The 17,771-nt window shown below is 29.9% G+C and overlaps 1 protein-coding gene across 1 annotated transcript; it reads right to left on the minus strand.

Annotated features, from left to right (window-relative positions):
- Positions 1–13,912: 13,912 nt before the first annotated feature.
- Positions 13,913–15,503, minus strand: MS3_00004292 (uncharacterized protein; the record flags this gene model as incomplete). Its single annotated transcript, XM_012938590.2, has 1 exon — positions 13,913–15,503. The coding sequence occupies exon 1, from the start codon at positions 14,879–14,881 to the stop codon at positions 13,913–13,915; it is 969 nt and encodes a 322-aa protein (XP_012794044.1). The 5' UTR covers positions 14,882–15,503.
- Positions 15,504–17,771: the final 2,268 nt, after the last annotated feature.

Raw genomic sequence — 17,771 nt, forward strand, 5'->3', positions numbered from 1 at the left:
CCTAAACATCAATGGAAAGATTCAAACAACCAATACAATAATGAATTGATAATAATAATAATAATCTAAGAGTTACATTTTAGCAGATTAGTTTGAGTCCTTAAGTTTAACAATCTTTGTTTATGAACGACTATTAATAATAATAATAACCAGTTTGATCTTATTGTTGACATCTCCTTTTACCTGTTTTACTTATAGTTTACCGATATCACTATTATCTTTTTTATGAAAATAACATTGAACTGGCTAATATTGTCATCATATGTATTTAATTGCAGAATCGTAAGTTATTAATGTTTTCTTAAAATCCCAAAATGTAATAAAGTCTATCAGTGTTGTGATATATATATATATATATATATATATATATATATATATATATATAAAGTATATCGCTCAAGTCGGAAAATGAAATATGAACTTCATTTTCACTTTAAATACAGTTCATTTTTATCAGATCACAAAATCTATACATTATAAAAATGAATCAAATGTCGTCGTTGTCGTTTCAACAAACTAAAAACAGTATCCCTGGCTTCTGTTCAAGTGCTATGTTATCAGTTGTGAAAATTATTTATTCTTTTTAAATTCATGTTATTATATCTACAATTTAACTAAGATATTGAATAGTGTTTGTTACAGTTTCAATGTTTACCTAAATACGGTTATTCGAGTAAAATACTTTGTATCACCTCATAATAAATTAGTTAGAGTTAACATTCTCACGTAAAGTATCTTACTAACTCCTTGTTCAGTATGTCTAATGGACAAACTTATGATACATATTTGATGAATTTACTAAATGAGATAGATGAACCACTTACAAGTTAAAATATTTTAGGTTAAAGGGTAGCGGGATTTTTACTTTAAATCAAAGGTTTTTGTAGTAATTATTTCCTTTTTAATATGTAATTTTTTGAGTAGTAAGTCGAAATTTCACTGTCTTGTAATACATTATGTGCACTGTCAATTAAGCGAAATGTGTACAGAAACATATGATTCCAAGTAGTTGATAGGTACAATATAGTTTTGTTACATAATAAACTTCGATTCTTGCCTATTTTTCCTCAAAACAGAAGATCGTGTGCATTTTTACTGCATTTCTACTGGATATCACAGCATTGCGAGGAAAAATGATTTATTTCTATCTTTCAGAACTATAGTACTAGTCAGCAGCCAGTAGTATGTCGATATTAATTTATTCCACCCAGTTATGCTAACATCATTAGCTTTACCACACTGGTATATATTGAATATGCGAATGAATATCGCCATTGATGCTGCAAGCTGTACAACTTAGAAACATCCACTATCTTTTTCTCTGTAATTATTGGTATTTCTTTTAGGATTATTATTTAGAATTTAAGTGAAAGTCTCGTTTAGTGCTTACTTTATTTTCTAAACACCAGTGATGTTCATAACAAGATGACCTTAACTGGGTATCTTTGTTGGTATACTAACTGACGTCGATCCATGAAGATTATTATTTATACATTAACGGAATCACCAAACAGTCATACCATCAAAACTACCATTTAAAAATACGAGCGTATTTTCTTTACTGACCATATTAAATATTAACCTTAATAGTAAGATTTTTACTTCTTTACAGGTCTAGGTTAAGGTTATGATTTTACTTATTTCTTTTGAATTTTCACAATATATATGTACATAAAATGGTTTAATAATGAATATACTTTTGTTATATCCCAATGTGTAGAACAAATGTAATTTTGACGTTTCGTGACTTCATGTAAGCCACTTCATCAGGTTAGTAGCTTACACGAAGTCAGGTAACGTCAAAAATACATTTTTTCTACTCACTGAGGTATAAAAAACCGACGTTTATTATTAACACTCTACACAATACTCAATTTATTTGAAACTACCAGGTCCAATCTTCGTATTGATACCTATAAAATGGTTTGTTTCTCATTCATGATAGATCACCTATTCGTATGACATATTGTTTATTCACACTATATGTTGTTTAATTTCTCAATGTAAGAATTAACAATCAGTATCGCGTAGATACTGTTTACTTTGGCAAACGTATAGATAGGTTTAACTATTTGAAGATAGTAACTGAGTGATATCGATCAGCCTTTTTTTAATAAAATAAATTTATTAAACTAAAACCACATTTTAAGTAATATACCATATTTGTTTTTAACGCTTGAATGAACTATCATAGTTTTGTGGTTCTATTTCAAAATAATATTATCTGTTTCATGTGAACATAAAATATAGATATTATTTTCCTCCTATATTTTTTAAGTACCTTTCTTATTTAACTTATTACTTATTAGAAATTAGTAAGACAGCTGATGGATTTTGGAAGAACTCTAGACAGCATATTCCCCTCGATTTCATTGTACTTGATTCGACACTGACTATATTTATGTAACCTAAACAAATACTGAATAAGTTTTATGTTGTGGAAAGAGTTACGATAAGTGACAGATACAGAAGTAACGTTACTGCCTAATAATGTAATATATAAATGTTCAAATCATTTCTTCTAATTTTAAAGTTGTAAACACTTTCCAATTCTCTGATGTAAGAATACGCTGTACACTAATTACAGCTCTAAGGATAATAGCTGGACACGGAAACTTATTCTTTTAAATATCTTCTGACTAGATCGAATCAGCTTTATCAGTCAGTGTAACATAATCTAAAATCGACTCGCTTCTGATCTCAAAGTATTTGTGAGGTTCATTCGCTACCTGAACAAAAATGTAAAACAATCTAACATCAAATTATTTTAATCAGTCTACTGTGGTTTATTTAAATCAACTAAAGAACGAATATTAAAAAAATGAAGTTCTACTTTTCCGTACAGTTATCAACGTCGACTCTATCTATTTTATACATACAGCTTACTAAAATAAATTTTCCCCTGTAACGAAACAAACCAGAATCGTGACTACGGGATAAATTAGATGCTGGTTTACCAATGAGTTGGGAAGATTATTAAATGGATGTATACTGCAAGTATGATATGGCTTACTGGATTATTGTGCTCAAAAGGTTTTATCAATTATGATGAATAACTAGATGATACTTATTTCCTATAATTAGAGTATGGATAGAAAATGAAATTTTGTTAATGAAAAGAAAGCAACCAATGTTTCCCATCTAATTTTAATAACACTTATCGAAACATCTGTGTTTGAGAAGTTTTAGTCGATTATCCAGTTTAAAAATTAGAATTGATCAGTAGTCAACGTGTTTTACGAACCATCTACAAAATCGGCAATACAATCTTCCACTATATCGGTATAAAATTCGATTTTACTGATGAACATCTTTTCTTTTCAGTCAATTGTACATAATGATCGTTATTTACAAACAGTGTATAACTTCTGTCCTAGTTATTGACTGAGATCATTACACAAATAGAACTAGAATATACATCATCCATGAATTTGAAATAATTACACTATAATAGCATTAGCTATGTGTTCCACATACATATATTTGTTTAGGACACTTAACTGTTTGGTTTTTAGCCATATTAGGTAAAGATGCCTTTGTTTCTATAAATTTACATAATTCATATGCTCTTTGATGACATGTTTCATTATTTATGTTTGCACAAAATCAGACAGAATAGAAAGAAAGAATACTGTGTATTTCGCATTCAATTCTATTCAGAATCAATAAATCATTTTACAACTATTTCTATATAGTTTATGACCCCACCGGGTTTCGTGCTACTTGGCATTCGTCAGCAACGTGTACCTGTAATCTTGAGGAAATTGGTGCTCCTTGGCGGATACCCGGATCCAGGGTTTCTTGTCGACTACCTCCGACCACCATCTAATCTCGATGTATAGTGCACGCAGTGTCGAGTCACCTAGACTGATGGCCACACTGCAACATGGTCGATAGCATTCGATCTGCACTAAATAAGGACTTCACACACATGACATTGATCACCACCCAGTGATCAATTAGTTGTGCTATATATTTTCAAATGAATATGATTGTTAATCACTTTGACATTTACTTCATGAATACCATTTTCAACAAATCTTAATTTGATATCCTTTTTTCAGATCATCTATTCTTTGAAAGCTGTCGTAATTATCAGCGATACATTTGTGATTATCTATTAATTATTTTTAAGTATTTTCTTCATTTATATATACATAACTGTTTTCCATTATAAGTAATGGATTTAATCATTTCTTTCTTACTAGACTGAAATAATCTCTTTATCCATATTAATTTATATGTCCTTTAATTTTGTTTAATATTTTGCATTTATATGATTGTTTATCAAGATTCCAATTACCTTCTTTAGGTATAGATTTAACAAAATACGTTTTTCTTTTCTATGAAAAGAAAAAAAGGGAAACTATGAATTAGTGGTTAACTGTAATGGTTCCAGTTCATTGTATCTGTCTAAGAATTAAGCTAAATTACTGTATTATTATTTATATAAGCTTTTCTCTGTTTATCTAAAACACATTCACGTCATACAAAGTTTATGGAGAATCACTAACGATTATATAAATATTAATCTACTTTCTAAAACTCACTTATAATTTTTGGCATGACAGTACTATAGAAACACTATAATCCAGTACAAACAAAATTATCCACAGATTGGTGGGTATTTTGATCATATCAAAGGAAATCTGTTGATTAAGCTTTTATGAATAAATCTTCTTCAGGACAACGTTTATTAGACAGTACAGGTGGCTAATTCCTATTAATTACATATGATTTTATAAGCTGCTTTGTTAATAATCTAATATGATTTTACGGTATGTCTTTTGGTTTTCATCCCCTTTTTGTTTTCTGTATACATAAAATCAACAAATCATGAACAAGTCTGGATAGTATGTCCTGCATTACAGGGTACTTATTGTTTGAATTCTTCTTTTGTTCATTTTCCAGAATAAAAAGAATTACAAGTAGTAAACATTAAAAAGATGAGTGCCTATTTTCAGCATGAAGAGTAGAGTCATCCCAAATGGATTGTTTAATTGATTGACTTGCATTCCAGAATGATATCCCAAGTCATAAGAAGCTTAATAAATGTCGTTTTTTTAATAGACCGTCAATGAATAGTGTTACTGGAGAAAATTTTGTTGTGCTATAAACTATGTTTTGATAGGTAGACGACTGTTGTCTTCACTCTGGACACAATATTGTTTGTCTTCTGTTAAGCGAGTCTTACTGGCCTGTAATTTGTTTATGGGCTTAATTATCTATATTTAACTACTTTGAGTTACATGCCTTTTGTAAATGATTGTTCTATATACCATTGTTATTAAAATTAATCCCGAGTAAATTTGTAAATTGGATGTTATTTTGATTTATCAAGTTAGCCGTCCTAAGAAATCTATTAAGTACGAGTTTCATAGCATCTAGTTCATATGTAATAAGGAACACTTAGAGGTGATACAGTTTATATTTTTGTTATTTTCGTAAAGTACTTACAGACCTTGATCCGTGTATACATTACCAAAGGTAACAGATAGTTAAGCTCCTTGGCTTCTTACAACCTATTCCAGCCATCATGGTGCGTCACGGTAGTTGGTATGAACACGCGTAATGTATATCCTAACCATCTCTGCGTCTAATCTCACAATTGTCTATCCAAATGCCCTATGATACGTGATCAATGCCTCCAATTCACTGATGCAACACTAGTAGCATAAGGGCACTCGATATGATGCCGTACATCGGTCTACGCGCTCGCTTAATTTCTTAGTGAATATTCGACTAGTCCTGTTAATCATGTCACGAACCCGTTAACGTCTTCATAGTAAATATGTATATGTTTACTGAATATAATATAATGCTTCCATTTTCAAAAGTTAGACATATGACAGTAAAAATGGGAGTAAAATGGCGGTACACAGCAAATGACGCGACTTGTCTCCATCGACTACCTGAAATATCAAATAGGTGAATTCATTCAGTCTTTAATATCAATTTTGGATGAATGAGTGGACTTACCATGTGAGAAATAGTTAAGCTACTACTATTAATGTTACCAAAATCGAGTTTTCCAGCAAGTATGAACTACTCGAACTGCAAGAAGGTTATCCAAAAGTAATTTGAATGGGAAAGTTGTAAGCTGTTACACTATTTAAGCACTGACCCGATAAAATTAAGACAAACCCCTATTGAGTATCACTTTAATGACCAGACTTATGACCCTTCTTATTGCGTCCTCAGCAGTCATCTATCTTAAAAGTGTGGTAATTGTGTGAATTATATTATGGAGAAGATGATACAGTCTGTTTATTTCTGACACGGTATAGCCGGAATGTTTTGATCTTAATCTTCCCTGATAGCCTAAGTCCATCTCCTGCAGCGCTTCAAAACTAAATAGACTATATCATCAAACGAAGATGAATACAACGTACCTGTAGACTTGGACACCTGAAGATGAGTAAATGCCATGTTTCTGCATGGAATTTGGCACATTTGGAATACACAACATGTGCAATTACCGTCGTTTATATCTATTATAGGACAGTGATTAACGTCCACAAAGGACACTTATGATGACACGCTTTCATCAATGTGCATCATGCCTCTACTTTTATAGTCTCTATGGGCTATAAACACTGCATACGTAGTCCACTTGCCTAAAAGAGGCATTAAGCCATCTGATGCAATGAATCTACGTTGGTGACTACAATGCAAGCTCCATTCCAATGACTTGCGTGCACTTCTTTGTACATGCCACATGTATGTATCCACTTACATTTACACAAAGAATATTTGTGACACAACTTCTGCTTCAATTGTCTATGAGAATTTTCAGTGCGGTTATTTGCATCGTTACCCAGAGTTACAATATCACCGTTGAAAACGGAAGCGTTCCCGCTTCATGCAGTTTCTGTCTAAGTAGGTGGTAATACGTCTGCTACATACACTAGTTATACATTGAGTCTGATAAAACTTTGCCACTGACTGTTCACAAACGAGTCGACATAGGTACTGATTTAATATTGAGTGGCGAGTCTTTTTACACATAATTCTACACACGTGAAATGAACATAAGTTATGTGAGCTGTAAGGGCAGTTGTTCCCACCTCAAACATAACGAATTTTACGCAGTCGATCGCAAATGTTTCCGTATTACTAGTGTTCACCATGATTAATTTGAAATGATTCATGATCCACATCGCATATTCCTTCTTTTCTTTCATCCAGGCAAAGATAAACGGGGTTCTGCATCCATACATATATGTAGAAACTAACTGGAAGAGTTTATAACTAAAGACACTCGAAAAACAGAACACTTTCACTTAATTTTCTCCGTCAAATCGAGGCAAATTACTTCAGGAAAACATTCATTCATCAGTACTGAATACTATTCTCCTCACTTGGTTAGCATTGCCACCATAGCATACAAACATATTCGCACCATTACGTAAGGTTGAAAGCGCATAACTGACACTCCCACAACCTAAACAAGCATAGATCTATAGGAAAAACGGACGTTTGACAACTTTACGTTTCAAATTATTGACATAGTGAACGGTAATGGTCTTTCTAGAATTATCTTCAACGTATTTAACGATCCGCTTGGGACCACTCCCACTTTTTCATCGGTATGAGAACTTGCAACTGATCATCGTTTAATCTCCTTAATCACATATCATTTTGTCAAAAAATTTTCATCGCAAGGATGATTGTGGATCATCTTAGATGAAGCTACTATGTATCGGTCGAGGTCATACCTCAAACAAAACATGGTTTGCAACCGGTAATATCTGATTTATGAAGAAGTGAGCATAATAAAAGTTATTTACCCTTTTAATCACTGGCCATGACTCTCCGGCTTCATTTTATTACCAAAACAACAGACATCACTACATACTGGCACTAGATTTCCGACATTCCAATTTTCAGCTCGCTTCCACGCATGACATAATAAGTCCAAGTCATCTAATAATGTTACATGGTATATAATCAATAACAAAGCTTCTTCAATAGATCGATAGCATTTCTGATTTGATCCAAGATTGTTAGGTACTTAAATCTCATAATCCTTTTGAAAATATCACTGGTATCCACAACAACTTGACTCGTTGATGGGCTAGGGTTATTCATAACATACGGTAGATTGTTTTCTTTCACTGCACTCTATAACATTATAAACGAATATGCGGACAGTTAGAAAATCCTAGGCGGCAGCAACATTTATTATAGGCAAAAAACTAACTCTGGTTTGCGATAACTACAAAATAACGCGCAAAACAAAACGAATCAATATTTTATTATATAAATCACATAAGCACGTCTGAAAGAATACACAAACCTGAGTAGCAACAGCAAAAAGCGAGAGAAAACTTGACTCAAAAAAATTAGCTCCAGCAGTTAGAGTATCACATAAATAGCGGAATTTCAGCTCACTAAAAGATTAAATTATGCAGCGACACCAAAATGCCGGAGGAAAAACACAGAATAAGGCAAGCCGATGGAGAAAATGATAATTCCCGCTTCATTCCAATTAATCACTAAGTAGACTGCCAAAATTACGAACAGAAGTTGAATTTATTTCATGTCCAGTGCTATTAATCAGAAGAGTAATAATGTTTTCTAAATAACTTCACTTATGAGAAATAATTAAGTATAAAATTAATATAAATATAGATTTATTACTTATGAAATGTAATAAATTTTCTAATGAACGAGATGTACGATATCCTCACGTATGACTACCGTTAAAATCTAATAACACTGAATCTATGACTCATAAACGTCTGACTGTCACATCATGAGTTGTTTTTTTTGGTGCTGAGGAAGAACTTTACATATTGATACGAAACTACTTAGAGTAATATGAAATTTATCAACCGACTGTTTACCTAATAAACAGTTTAAAGTAGTTATTCAATCAGTGAACTTGATGAAATAATCCATTAAATCTATTAATGCAGATCTTTTTTACAGAATTATTAAAGATCTCTGTAAGTATATCAGTCATCATCTAACTGGAACCTCCAAGATGAACGATTCAGTGTAAATGTATGAAACTATATAATTCTTTAAAAAATTTCATTTACTCGACGTTATAGAACTTCCATCATCTATTGGTTGAACCTATTAAGATTCATTTAGATAGATTGCCATATATCAATCAAATTCTTTACTAAATTTCTCTTCATATTTATTCATTCATCGTAGTACTTTTACATAACTTTACCATACGTAAAGATGATATAAATCGATTACAAAAAAGAAAAAAAACAAACAAAACAATTCCGATACATTCTAAACGTAGTTGGTTTTCTGTAATCAGTAACTATCATATAGTATATATATGAATGTGATAAATGTTCCAGTTCTAAGCACATTCCTCATCTTTATTGATTTATACACTATAATGGAATAAAATTAAGTCACCAATCAATTAAACTATATATAGATTTATTCTACTTTATAATGTAAGCAGGAAAATCATTAATCACTAAGCAATTAAATATGATAATTACTATTGTGCTTGTTTTTTTTTGTTTTTTTTATGTATCACCATATATCAAATTAACCATAAAAGAAATAAATAATATATCATCATATTCATCAAATGAAGTAATTTTTCTTCTTTTTTTTTTAAAAATTTCACCGAGGTTTCTAACAAAGAACAAAGAGTATACTTGTTACCATGTGGATTCAAGTACTTTTTTAATGAATTATTTTTTTCTTCTAAATCATTAACTTATGTCATTTTAAAAAATTGATTTTAATTTTTTTAAAAAAAAAAACTCATATGATCAAATGTTTTATTGAGTTATGGAATAATGAATTAAATTACACTAGATCATACAATTGCATCAAAGGCATTTATTAAGTACATATTGGTAATACAAAAGTACCTAAATGTAATTACTTTTGAACACTTCCATTGAATGTAAATCTTATGATTTATATTAAATATATAAGAAAGTTGTTTGACAATTTAAAAATAGTTGTATTATTTTGTCACGTATTAGAGAAACTATTTATTATTGTACTGTTTGCTACTGATGTTGACAGATATAAGCAGTATGTATCATTAATCGAAAGTGAAATGACTGGAGATAAAAGGTTAAAAAGATTGGAGAAAAGAAATCGAGGACAATGAATGATTGCTGTGGAGATGAAAGAAGAGTGAAATCTGATTGATATTTTGCAAATGAAGTATTTAATGTATGGTTCTCAGATTTTAGTAAGATGTTATGTAATTTTATAACTAAATATATTCAGTTGTCCTCACTTATGTTCTCGTTCACTACATTATCAAGTTTTCAAATGATCTGTGTTCCATAGATACTCCAAACTCTATAGGCTTATCGATAGGACTTCAGCATTGATGTGACACATTCTAGTCCAGAAGTATTTTCATACCATTACATTAACTATAATCTTTAATTAAATAAACATTTTCCGCAACAATAAAAACGGAATAGTAGACTACACTCACCGTCTTACATGTAGAAACTAAACGAAAGGATAATTTCATATTCAACGCCAATTTTTACGCTGTCAGTCATTGGTGTTGTTAAAGTGTACCAAAAATTTATTTGTATATATATATGATATAAAAAATCATTTCAGTGATCAAATTTTTAATTGTCTGACAAGTCATAATGATTGGTTTTTCTGCCACGAATGCCCTGGTATGTCCGAGAGTGGGGTGGGCCTTCCCTCTCTCTCGAAATGCTCTCACATGGCCACGCGTATACAGCCTCTGGCAGGGAAGTCCTACTCACTGCCTTGTTTACGGAAATTAGAGGACGAAAAGCGGATGTCCGGCGCTTTAACCGCACCCCAAACCATTGGTGCACATGGGCTCCAGTATTCTGCGGGAACATTTGGAGTATGAACCAATTGTTGGTCACCGGCTCCCATGGGACTGCATCTCCTCACGATGCTCCACTGCCTTGTGGATCAGACCTTTAGGTCGAAGGCTCGGGATGTAGATCCCTAAGAAAACCACCTGCTTCGGTCTGGGCACCCAGGCAGTATCACAGCCCACACACAAATATAATGAAATGTTGTAGCGCGTATATATTTGGTGTCCTCTTGTACCAATATTTATGTGTTCAAATAAAACAAAATAAATAAATTGATTTTTCTACCTTTAAACCTACTTATAAATCAGTATGGTTAGATCTGATTGTCCATTTTTAACATAACCTTCAATATTACCAACAATTTCTTATAAATTAATCTCTTTAACAATAGAGCTAAGAATGAGTTAATGATTTCTTGAATAATATACTTAAAGACGGTAATACATGCTATTTTTCATCTATGATCACACATTTACTTTCAATTCTTCATAATAATAAAAATCATACTTCTTTACTGTCGCGTGTGTTTTACAAATTTCTTATAATAAATCAAGACAATTAGAAATAATGCTTTCTAGTTATTAATTTTAAAAAAATTGTATAATAATCATTTAGTTCAGCAATCATTTGGACAACAGTGATGATCTTTGTATCATAATGATTATTACCGTTTAATTATTCCGAATGAGATAGAGTTTCACTAAATAGTTTTTTCTGTATATAATGTCACATGATTGCATTTTTACTGTTCCAATACTTTTTAATAGAATTAATTTATGAAACACTTTTTGATCACTTCCAAATGAATGTAACCCCTAGAATTTATTCATTTACTTCACAAGTGAACTTCTCTGTCTTCTATTATCACAATTATCATAAACTCATAGTCGTAGATAGTTAATTGTGCGAACAAACGTTATATAAGGTTATGATAAATTCTGTTGATAAGCTTTTACGAAATGAACCATTCACAAAATTGGTGAAACTATCTTAACCAACATATATGAATATAGTTACTGTCAAAGTATGAAGTTTTGTGGATGTTAGTTAAAATTGAGAGTATTCTTTGTTTTGGGTTTATTTTAGCTGGTGAATCAATAAAAATGATTTCAAAGTGTATCTATAGTTCTTACGAACACTCGTTGTTGAAGAGTTTCAAAACTGGAACAAAACAACTATTTACTCCAAATCTTTTATTAGGCTTGTTAAATAGGACATATCAATATCGAATTACTGATATATATATATATATATATATATATATATATATCTGCGGTGTCATAAGTTAGAACATGATACATTTAATTATTAATAAAATGCATTACCACTGCTTTGTCGAGTAATTTTCAGTCGTGGCACTGCTTTTGAGCTCTAAAACATACAAAGTGATTAGCTGCTTTTCCCTAGAGCATGTAATTCACACATTATAAAAACGAAATATAAAGATTTGCTTAAGATAAGGTTTTAAAACCCATAATTAGTTCAACTTAATGACTTACTCTATGTTATTTCCAATAAACTTGACTTATCAAAAAGTGATGTTTGCTTACTTTGCGCTCGCTCAGTTTACAGTTTATTATGATGACAAAAATTTCTAATGATAGTTTCTTCCATATTGTATGATCTTTTACTTGAACAATACTCCCAATCAATAATTAAATTCCTTTTTATATGAATACTGAATTACTTTCAATAACTTATTTAGCACAGACAGAAACACTGAAGTTGAATTGTAAACCACTAATCTTCAATTACAGTAATTACCTTGCACCTTAAAAATCCTGTACTCATATATATATACATATATATATAACACTGAAGTCTCATACTACTCCAGAGTTCTCAATAAAAACGAAACAGATCTCTAGTGTTCACTGGCTATCAAAGATTCATTGTCGATAATTATAACCTATAACCAACCCAATCATCAAGCAAATTCAGTTTTATAAAACAATAGTTCAAACTGTATTTTATTTTATGCTTGATTTTTATTTGAAACGAACTGACATCATAGAACCAGTACTTTTTTTTTAGCTCAAACTGTTTCATTTTCACAAACATTCCAACAATCACTTAAATAAATACAAAATCATTGAATAAGCGTCTCCAATAAAAAAGTGAAGCGGAAATTTCGCAATATATAAACAGTTGTACTAGTAAATTACCTGTTTTGAGCAACATGTAACATGTGAAATGCTCATTCACAATTTCATTGTAACTATTGTTCAAATTCAGTACGTTTATGATATAGCCAATGAGTAGTCTCATTTCACTAATGATATATTTTTCATTCTAGACATCACTTATCTTCACTATTCATGAAAACTCACCAGAATCGTTAGAATCTATCATCAAGCAGAAAACATTTAATCACTACTAATCTAGTATTTCTCTACTATTTAAAGATTTATCAGCATTCAGTACCAAAAATCTCACATAAAAATTGAACAAAAATAATTTAAGTATCATGGAGATGATTATAATTTCATTTATTAACTCTTACCAATAAGTCTATTTAATAAAATGTGGTAAATCAAAAAGAAAACTATGGGAAAAGAAAATACATTTTACTATTTAAAAACAAAACCAAAAAAATAACGGATCCTTTTCCAACTCCAAAATTGATCAAACTTATTGACAAATAGATTTATATTAGATGAAACTTAATTAAAATGAATGACTTGAATAATTGACTAATCTATATAATTACCCGATACAATAGTGATAAAGTGTTTAAATTACTAAACATCATTCATTGAATTGGCTACATATTTGAGATGTTTCAAAATGTAGAAATAAATGAATGGCTAATATTAGAAAACCAAAAAAAACACAAAAACAATTAGGTTACGTAATAATGTTGGTAAGAAACAGTGATAAATATATGTAGCTATGAAATATTGGTGTAAAATACAACAACAAAAAACAAATTGATTATTCAGCTAGGAATGTATTACAAGATTAGTTGTGTAAAATTAAACCATAACCTACTGAAATTTATTCAGAAGAGTTTAAAAAGACAAAAATTGAATAAAGAATCATGCTTAGTGAATATATATTCTGTTCAGTTTAGTTAATAGTTCAATTATCAGAGATTATTTCAGTTGTCTTGCTACAAACATATAAATAGGACCAATGTCATTGATTCGAGGACCTCTTATATAATCCGTCTGTAATAATATCAACGATTTATGCCAGGTTTTATTACTATTATTAGTACTATATTCACCATCTGGATTATAGGCACTATTCAACTTTTGTAATAATTCCATTGAAATATCAGAATATCTAGATGGTGAATTTGAAGTGATAGCTTGTTTTTGAATCAATTCATTAGAATGTTCTTCATAAATATTTGTAGTGACACCAGTAAATTTAGTTCTAGATAATGATCTATTCATTGGTAATAATGATTGCCTTTTAATATTACTCATATATTTTTCATTATTATAATGAATATTACTTTCATATGTAGAAGGATTGATATTACTAGTAGTATTCATAGTTCTATCGTAATTTAAACAACATTGTAATCCAATAGATACTTTTGGACATTTTAATTCATCTCTTAATAAAAATTCTTTATCATTTAATGCTTTCTGTAATAAGATATAAAGCATTTTAACATCTTGTGATAATTTACATTTATAGACTTCATAAATTTTACATTTAGCTTTATCATATTCTATACATAATATAAATGTATATGGTTTACTTTCAGAGATATATATACATTTAATATGTTTATATAATATAAATTTTCTTGGTGGATTTGAACTGCATTGTTTTGATTTTTCAAAACGTATTTGATCTTGTAAACAATATAAATTACAATGAGCTAAACGTTTATTTAAATTATTTTCAATTAAATATTCTGCTTTATCTTTAGTCAATTCATCATTTATATTCATTTGTTTACTTTTTAATATACATATATGACAAATATAATAAACCGATTGTTTTGTTTTTTTATCCAATTTTAATTGATTTAATGAATAGGTACTTAATCCATCATAGTTACAAATATGTGGTAAACTAAGACTTTTACTACGATTATCTGACATATTATTATTGAATAGTCTAATGATGATATAATATCCAATGAATATAGAATTGTTATTGTTGTTTTTAAATGTACAATTTGAACAATTCAAAATTTGGTTTGATCCTATCTATCTATATATATAATTAAAATTACATAATGAATTGAAATTATATACGTTGGTATATGTGTTTAGTGTTCATTTGTATATTCATATGATTTTAATAATGGGACAATACAATTGTAATATAATGTCCAACAAATTAGTTTTCTTAAATCTAATCTGATTGGGTTCTTATTCTGTTCGATACATTTCAATTGTGCATATATATTTCAATGTAAAGTATGAAATTAAATGATCAATTATTCTATTGTTCAATTTTGATTAAAGTGTTCAATGTAAAATTGAAAATGTAACACATACAAAAAAGATCTTTTCACAAAAAACACCAAAAAAAAGGAACAACATCTTTTGTAATCATTATGCAATGGTACTAAAATGAGTTCATTGCAATGAAATTTGATACATTTATTTGAAAACATAAATTTTATTGTATTTAGAACATTCTATGTTTTTCTTAATACCTTTTTTTTATTTTTGTTGGTTGTATCTTTTTTCAATTAAATATATTATAATCAATAAATAATGGTGATTATGGGTATGGTGAAGCGTGATATACAAAAAATCAACGGAAACTTTGAAGATGATATGCTTATTGCATAAAAATAATTTTTTTATATTAGAAAGGGTTTTGTGGATATTATAGTAATTTCAATGGTTGAAATCACGAGATGGTATCATGGATGCTCACTGCTGAAGAGTCCTACAATAAGACGGAATGGTTATCCAGTGCTTCCAGGTTTTCCATGGTGGTCTAGCTTCAATCGACTCATAATCTCAATCATTGAAAATTATAATTTTATTTCGATAACAATATATATCAAGTTCATATATATATAGGTATATGGAAAATGTATGTCTATAGAAGGATAGATAAGATTGTGTCGTAAAGTGATTCGAGACTAAATATCAAATGAAGTTGCGTACTAATCAAGGGGTAAGTAAGAAAATACTTTATGAGTCAGATAATAGTCTAATTGAAAGATATGAAGATGATGCATATCATGCGATCTTTTCTATCCTTCTATAGACATATAATTTCCATATAACTATAAATACGAATGTACAGCTTAAATAAATGAGTTCATCAAAAAGGAAATTTTTTTCGCCGAATTCTTTTTTTCATATTCACTGACACTATGGGTTATTTTAAATATCAAGTTGTCTTATTCACCTAGCTATTTGATGTAATCAAAATTTAGAACATCATAGATAAGCGAACAATATTGACACATAAACTACCTTGATTAGTTTAATGACTTTGTATATGCATATAAATGTTACTGTGCATTAGAGTGAAGCCTGATGAGGATCTAATCGAAAACAATATTGTTCGCTTATTCTAAATCGTGATCACAATTATATTACTTAACAGTTAGTAAAGTGTTTTCTGTATATACCATATTAATCAGTATCTCATTTTCTAGATATTTAAAGAATATATTAATGAATATATTAAGTTTAAACAAAACGTTTAACTCTGAAACAAGTGATATAATTAAATTATAGCTTCATGTCTGGAAACATATTAAATGTCATTGAAAAGATGAAAAAGTATAGAATTTCACGTTATTGATTCCTCCATAATGGTTAGTGAGTAAATCTGATATAAAATAAAGGTTTTTTTAAAAAATAAAGCTAAATAATAGGAATGAATTCATATCTGAAGGGATTTTGTGGATATTATACTAGTTTTAATAGTTGAGATCGTGAGTCAATTGAGGCTAGACCACTGTAGAAAACTCGAAAGCACTGGACGACCGTTTTGTCCTATTGTTAGACTCCTCAGTATCAACGACCCCGCCACGCGAGATTCGAACCCAGGACCTATCAGTCTCGCGCACGAACGCTTAACTACTGAGTTGGCATCAAACGGTGTAAATATCTATCTATCTCACAACAGACCTGGTTGAACTCCACTGGGGATCGTGGATGCCCACTGCTGAGGAGTCCCACAATAGGACGACATGGCCGTCCAATGCTTACAGGTTTTCGATGATGGTCCAACTTCAACTGACTCATGATCTCAACTATTAAAATTCATATCTGTTTAAAGAATGCTATCTCAATTAAAATAGTTTGTAAACTTTCCCAAAATTACACAGTATTAGTTGTATAATAAAAAAACGTATAATTATACTGTACATTATTAGCTAACACTTTATTATAAGAAAATATTATGAATAACAATTAGAACCATATTTATCAATCAAAAGTCAAGTATGAAAATATCCGAATATTTCGAAATTCTGCTATAAAAACAAGTTGAAACTGGTTTCCTACATAAAAGTTGAGTTTCATTAACTAATGGAAATAGATCATATGAACGCAAAGAGTTTTCCTTATTTATAAACATGTTTTTAAATACATCCAAATATTGGATGGAGAGAGGGCGTATAAGAATTGAAGATTCATCATTCTAATATTTATATAACATTGAAATGAGACTAAAAGCTTAGATATGAGTCTCATGATTGTGTCACTAAACTCCATGACAAGGAATTATGAATATGATACGTTTACTTCTGATTCTGCCCCTACTCATGTTTTCAATTTTATTTGTTATTTGATAAAAGTATTTGTCCGATGAGATTACCTTACATAGCCTTATGTTATGTGCTGAGAATTCTATATTGTACCAAAAAGATAATATTGAATAAAGCCATTAATAATAATAATAATAAACTTGTTTAGAAAACTCTCGTACATTTAATGGCCCTAAATCTGACTTCAATTTAGTCGTATGGTGCTTGTTATTGAAATATACATGTCCCAAATCCTCGTATATAAT

This window comes from Schistosoma haematobium, chromosome ZW (assembly GCF_000699445.3).
Source record: "Schistosoma haematobium chromosome ZW, whole genome shotgun sequence".
In the NCBI taxonomy this organism is placed as follows: domain Eukaryota; kingdom Metazoa; phylum Platyhelminthes; class Trematoda; order Strigeidida; family Schistosomatidae; genus Schistosoma; species Schistosoma haematobium.